At 40.2% G+C, this 7,360-nt stretch overlaps 1 protein-coding gene across 1 annotated transcript; it reads left to right on the top strand.

Annotated features, from left to right (window-relative positions):
- Positions 1–238: 238 nt before the first annotated feature.
- On the top strand, positions 239–7,075 carry LOC311602470 (uncharacterized protein). The gene is made up of 2 exons (XM_084790600.1): positions 239–327; positions 6,349–7,075. Exons 1-2 carry the CDS (start codon positions 299–301, stop codon positions 7,055–7,057), a joined length of 738 nt encoding a protein of 245 aa, XP_084646726.1. The 5' UTR covers positions 239–298; the 3' UTR covers positions 7,058–7,075.
- The last annotated feature ends 285 nt before the right edge of the window (positions 7,076–7,360 follow it).

Here is a 7,360-nt window from a genome sequence, read left to right as displayed (position 1 = left end):
TTACTCATTGATGTGCATTTGAATTAGCCACTCTGTGTTATTTCCCTATGTACACAATGAGGCTAATAATTGTGTGTGTAACATGTGGGTGTCACTAATATCCTGAAGTAGGTTTGAACTAGAGCTATGAATTTAAAGGTTTCTGGGAGCCCAAGAGTCGGCAAGGCTTTTTTCTAAGCCGGAGCATGTGCCAAACAGAACCTCTTCCACCTAGGTGCTTCCTCTCTTCGTGTGAATTCTTCTTTGATCAATGTTCCCAGTGACCTAGAAGAAGATTGTTGATATTGGCATCTTCAAAATGGATGGCCTCACCTCAAACAATAAAAGGTAAAAACTTGAAATATGACACATGGAGTCTTTCTACTTGGTTCTGTACAGAAAGGTTGTATCTACACATAAGACTCAGGAAAGTGCAGTACCACATCCTGTGAAGATAGCTCATTTGTCTGGCATGAAACCATTCCCCAACCTTCTTTGATTTTTACCTCAAATCATACTGGCCCTTCAGTCCACTGCCTCAGACCTGCCTTGGCATGCATAAGATCATCATTGGATACCCAATACCCAGTCCACCATCAGCTGCCTAGCCATCTTGACACAATCTCTCAGGCAAAATCTAGTAACTTCACCCCTTTAAGAAGCACATTCCACAGAAAACTCTGTAACATTGGGTAGTCGGTAGTAATGGCTGCAACCAAGGAGATCCCTTTTGGAGGCACCTCAGCTTTCCATGCATCTAACAGCAATGGTATTATCCACAGGCTTAGGTGACTGATGATAATCACCTTCTTCTTTTCTGCTATGTGGCTTATTAAGACATGCCACCACATTTTTCTCCCTTTGGTTGTTGCTACATTCAAACATTTGCAATTACAGCCGATCCAAATATGTTGCTTCATAATATTAATGTGAAATGTGAGTATGGTGTCTAAGATAATATTGGTTTACCCAAATACTTCAGCATACTTTATCTGTTGCACGCAAATGAAGTCAATTTTTGCAAGGTGAAATATTGAATAAATAGCATATGCAAAATTCACATAGTCTTGATTACTCATCTTTTTTTTTCAAGTTCTTTTTTTTATTATTATTAATTTATTCTTGTTACATCTCAATGGTTACCCCATCCCTTGTATCCTCCCATTCTTCCCTCCCTCCCATTTTCCCCTTATTCCCCTCCCCTATGACTGTTCCTGAGGGGGATTATCTCCCCCTGTATATGCTCATAGGGTATCAAGTCTCTTCTTGGTAACCTGCTGTCCTTCCTCTGAGTGCCACCAGGTCTCCCCATCGAGGGGACATGGTCAGAGGTGGATTACTCATCTTTTTACACACATACATTATATTTCTGTGATCATGGCCTTTGAACATTGCACCTCACATGGAGTAGGCAGCCATCACGGTACCCCCAAAATTTATCCTTATTTGATTACAAAAAGAAATTAAACTTTGTGGTAATGGTACTTTTATTTTGGAAACATTTCTATATCTTTCTAAAGAAATGATCACTCTTTAGGATATATGAAAGTAATTATGATGGTATTTTCTCCATTATCCTTGGTATACTGAACTTTCATTTTTGTTGAGTGTTTACATTCATATATTTGCAGATATTTAAAGAAGTCATGTATGTATTTATTTGACATAAATGGCATACAATGTTTTTGGTTTTGCTTCTTCCTTCTAAAGGATTATATACATTTCAAAATACTATGGTAAAGATCATACAATAATCCACTGCAATAATCTGAGCATTCATCCTCATGACTTACTAAAACTATACATAATTGTGCAGTTTTGTAAGGAAAGACCCAGCAAGCATCATCACCAATGATACTACAAACTTTCTCCCTCCCCTCTAACTCTCCCTCCCTCCCTCCCTCCCCCTCTCTCTCTCTGTGTCTCTGTCTCTGTGTCTCTGTCTCTGTGTCTCTGTCTCTGTCTCTGTCTGTCTCTGTCTTTCTCTCTCTCTGTCTTTGTCTCTCTGTCTCTGTCTCTGTCTCTGTCTCTGTCTCTGTCTCTCTCTCTCTCTCTCTCTCTCTCTCTCTGTCTCTCTCTCTGTCTCTGTCTCTCTCTGTCTCTCTCTCTCTCTCTCTCTCTCTCTCTCATTAATAAGTTTATTTACTTCACATCCTGGTCATAATTGAATCCCTCATCACCCTCCAGTCCCTTCCGTTTCCTGTATTTCTTAAAAAATTGGATCCCCACTTCTAATTCACAATAGCTCATCAAGTTGCATCAGTACTGAGTATGTCTTCTTTCCCTGTGGCCTGGCAAGGCAGTCTCACCAGGGGAAAGTCATCAAAAAGCTAACAGAGAATGGGTAAAGAAACTGTGCTACATTTACATAATGGGACACTACTAAGCTATTAAAAACAAGGAAATGCTGAAATTTGTAAGCAAATGGATGGAACTACCAATGATCATCTTAAGTGAAATAATCCAGACGCCAAAAGACACACATGGTATATACTCACTTATAAGTGGATATTAGCCCTACATAGATGTCCTCTGAGGGCCTCCATTCAGTGGGGATCAGGACAGGTGCTGGGACTTGCTGCTGGACTCTGGGTGGAGCACTGAGAGTGGTATGAAAATGGGGGAAATGGAAGGACCCATAGGGTTGAGGAGCCTCACAAGAAGACAATTACGGCTGAAGATCTGGTCCCACGGGGCCCTGCACACACCGATGCTCCAACTAAGGACAATGCATGCAGTGAGCCTATACCCCTTCTTCAGATAGAGCAAATGGACAGCTCATTCTACACAGTTGTATGGAGATCCAGGACTGCATTTGACTTTAACTCTGGTGCTCCCCGTTTGATCACTTCACCTTGGTGGGGAGGCTTGGTGGCACAAAGGTAAATGGGAAGCAGACAATGAGAATAAGACCTGATAGGCTGTGTCATATGTAGGAGGGGGTAGGTCTCCTCCTGTCAGAGATCCAGGGGAGAGGAATAGGGGAGAAGAGGGATGGAGGATGGGATGGGAAAGAAACAGCCATGGGTTAACAATCCGGATGTAATCTGAATAAACTATAATAAATTTAAAAAGCTGGCAGAGACAGTCCCCACACCCCTTACTAGAAGATCCACATGAAGCCTGAGCTCCTCATTGGTTACATCTTTGTAGGTGGCCTAGGTTCAGTTTATGCATGGTCCTTGGGTGATGCTTCAATCTCAGAAAGCCCTTCTGGGCTCTGGTTAGTTAGCTCTGTTGGTCTCCTTGGGGAGCTCCTGTCTTCTCCAGGCCCTCTTTTCCTTACTCCCCCCCCACACTTCCTCACTATAATCCTTAAACTTAAACGATACCCAAAGTTTGGCTGTGAGTCTCAACGTCTGTTTCGAAGCACTGCTGGGTGAAGCCTCTTAGAGGACATCTCAGGTATGCTCCAGTCTGTAAGTGTAGCAGAGTATCATTAATAATGCCAGGGGTAGGATTGGTGAAGATCTTTTCCCAATCTGTAGATTATTTCATTCTATTGACAGTGTTTTTTTGCCTTACATTAGCTTTTCATTTTCATGCAGCCCCATTTATTAATTGTAGGTCTTAGAGCCTGAGCTGTTGGTGTTCTGTTCAGGAACTTGTCTCCTGTGCAAAGGAGTTCAAGACTCTTTTCCACTTTCTCTTCTAATAGTTTTAGTATATCTGGAGTTATGCTGAAGTCTTTAATCCAATTGAACTGGAGTTTTGTTCCGGGTGAAAACTATGGATCTATATGCATTTTCTACACATAGATATCCAGTCAGACTTGAATCCAGTTTCCATTGTATGGCTTTAGCTCCTTTGTCAAAGACTGGGTGGCCATAGGAGTTTGGATTGATTTTTGGGTCTTCAATTTTATTCCATTGATCCATCAGTCTTGAAGTCAGGGATGGAGATACCTCTAGTAAGTTATTTTATTGCCTAAGATTGTCCTGGCTATTCTGAATTTTATTGTTTTTCCATATGAAGTTTATAATTGTTCTTTCAAGGTCTGTAAAGAATGTTATTGTTATTTTTGATGGTGATTGGATCTGTAGATTGCCATTTTTAGTATGGAATTCTACCTATGCACAAGCATGGGTGATTATGCCATCTTCTGATATCTTTTCCAGTTTTTTCTTCAGAGACTTGTAGTTCTTGTAATATAGGACCTTTGCTTGCTTGGTTAGATTTATATCAAGATACTTTACTTTTTTTTTTTTTTGCCTATTGTGAAGGGTGTACTTTCCCGAATTTCTTTCTCAGGTCCTTTGTTATCTGAGTACAGGAGGGCTACTCATTTTTTTAAGTAATCTTGTATCCAGCCACTTTGCTGAATGTGTTTATCAGCTGTAAGTGCTCTCTAGATTTATCCTGATAGTCGCTTATTCATACTATTATATCATCTGTGAACAGTGACACTTTGAATTTTTCTCTCCAATTTATATCCCCTTGATCTACTCTAGTTGTCATATTTTTCTAGCTAAAACTTCAAGGACTGTATTGAAGAGATAGGGCAAGAGTGGGCAGCCATTTCTTGTCCCTGATTTTAGTGGAATTAATTTGAGTTTCTCTCCCTTTATTTTGATATTATCTTTGTGTGTGTATATTTTAGAATGTTTAGGTATGGGCCTTGTATCCCTAATCTCTCCAAGACTTCCATCATGATGTAGTATTGTATTTTGACAAAGGGTTTTTAAGCAACTAAAGAAACGATCATGTGGTTTGTTTTTTTTTAGCTTGCTCATATGGTTTATTACATTGAAGGATTTTCATATGTTGAATGATCCCTGCATCCCTGAGATAAAGCCTACTTGGTAACAGAGGATCATGTATTTGGATTGCAAATACTTTATTAAATATTTCAGCATCAATGTTCATGAATTACATTCTCTTTCTTTGTTGAGTCTTTCTGTTCTTTATGTATCAGGGTGACTGTTGCTTCTGAGAATGATCTTGGTAATGTTCTTTCTGTTTCTACTTTGTGGAATATTTTGAGGACTGTTGGTATCAGTTCTTCTTTGAATGTCTGGTAGAATTCTTGCTAAAAACCATCTGGCCACATGGTTTTTTTCAGTTGGGAGGCTTTTGAGGATCGCTTCTATTTCCTTAGGGGTAACAAGATGGTTTAATATGCTTGCCTGATCTTCATTTAACTTTGGTATAAATAAAATATTCATAGAAAATCACCCACTTCTTTTAGATTTTCCAATATTGTGGAATACAGAGGTTTGAATTGATTTCTTAAAATTTCCTCTGAGTTTGTGGTTATGTTCCCCTTTTGTTTTCTGATTTTATTAATTTGGATACTCTCCATCTGCTTTTCTGTAGGTTTGGCTGAGAGTTTATCTATCTTGTTGATTTTCTCAAAGAACAAGCTTTTGGTCTCATCGATTCTTTGTATTGTTCTATTTGTTTCAAATTTATTGTTTTCAGTCTTGAGATTGATGTCCTCTACTCCTCCTTGGTGTGTTTGCTTCTTTTTTCTCTAGAGCTTTCAGGTGTGCTGTTAAGTTGGTATTGTGTGATTGCTCCAATTATTTTGTGAAGGCATTGGTACTATGAACTTTCCTATTGTCACTGCTTTCATTGAGTCTCATAAATTTCTTTTTGTTTTTTAATTTTTTATTAATTTATTCTTGTTACATCTCAATGGTTATCCCATCCCTCGTATCCTCCCATTCTTCGCTCCCTACCTTTTTCCCCTTATTCCCCTCTCCTATGACTGTTCATGAGGGGGATTTCCTCCCCCTATATATGCTCATAGGGTATCAAGTCTCTTCTTGGTAGCCTGCTATCCTTCCTCTTAGTGCCACCTTGTCTCCCCCTCCAGGGGACATGGTCAAATATGAGGCACAAGAGTTCGTGTGAAAGTCATACCCCACTCTCCACTCAACCGTGGAGAATGTCCTGCCCATTGGCTAGATCTGGGTAGGGGTTTAAAGTTGGCTGGTGCCTTAGTTTGTGTGGGACCCCTGGGCACAAATCTGCCTATCATAATGTTCTACTTGTAGGTTTCTAGGACCCTCTGGATCAACATGACGTCTCCAGTTTCCAGGAGTCCCATAAATTGCAAGTATTCAAATTCATAACCAACAAAGAGTCACACTGCAGCAATGGAAGAACTTGAAGCTGACTGTGAAATTGTTGTTCAAAGTATCCTACAATCTACTCTTGCCACAATCACAGATCTCAAGGCTTCTTATACATCCTTAACTAGTTGGTAGAAGCCTAATATGTATATAAAACAATTTAAATTAAATGTTGAGACAGTAGGGACCAGTGTGAGTATACTTAGTACTCTGTAACCCATGACACATTCTGCTTTCCGCCCTTACTTTGTGTTCCCAGCTTTATGCTATACTTGTTCTATCTCATCTTCAGGTTTGCTTGGATGAAGGAGTGGATCTTCAGACTGGCTGGCTTCCTTTTCAGCATCTTATCTTCAGGATGCGGAATAATCGTTGCAAGCAGCAAATACTGGCGCCTCTGGGAATTCGACAATGAGAAAGTTCGGCTTGTGTACATCGGACTCTGGGAAGCTTATTACTATCAGGAATTTAACATCTCCAACACTGTGACCAGATTTCTGGTGCACATCCCTATTAACTCAGATTGGACCATGTCACCTGAATTTCGATGTGCCCAGATTCTGATATTCCTGGCAATGCTGATAAAACCTCTTGTTGTGATTCTTAACGCAATAGCCATTAGGATCAGCAGTAGCAAAGACCCAGTCCCTAAGAGTCCAATACTGTTCTACAAGTGCTCCATCTTCTTTCTGGTTCTCAGCAGCCTTTGCACCATTATTTCAGTGACCTTGAACCACATAGTAGATCTCTATGGCAAAACCACCCTAGACTTTCCACACACCTTCCCAGTTCACAAAATAGACCTGATAAAGAAGCACAGAACCCTCATGGTCCCATTAGGCTTCCTGACAGCCACCTTGTCACTGCTCGGTGTGATTATGCTTCTTTTTGAGATCAGGTCATTGAAAGCACAGTATAACATGAACGCCAAGCTTCCTTCCAAACCGGTCGACCAAGGGCCTGAAATAAGAGTATTGGTGTTCGCAAGTGGTGGCAGCTGACTTAATGGCTAAATTTTTATGCTGACATGATAACTCCTGTAGTTATCTCCTCATTTCAAATAAAATATCACTTTGATTTTGAGGCTGTGTTTGAATCTCCTCTCTTCCAGTATCCATTGATTGTGTTTCCTCTTTAAAGCTCTTCACATCCTAAACTCTGCTAGACAAGATGATGCGCTCAGATAGTACTAAATTTCTACGGCAAACAAAAATACTGGTAAAGAAAAACAGTAGAGTGGAGAGTGGGAAATTACTTTCTCACATACTCTGGTGCCTCACCTTTGACCATGTCCCCTGCAGGGG

This window comes from Acomys minous (assembly GCF_964271855.1).
Source record: "Acomys minous genome assembly, chromosome: 7".
Taxonomy (NCBI): domain Eukaryota; kingdom Metazoa; phylum Chordata; class Mammalia; order Rodentia; family Muridae; genus Acomys; species Acomys minous.
The sequence above is the reverse complement of the archived record's forward strand: the minus strand, read 5'-3'. Positions and strand labels throughout refer to the sequence as shown.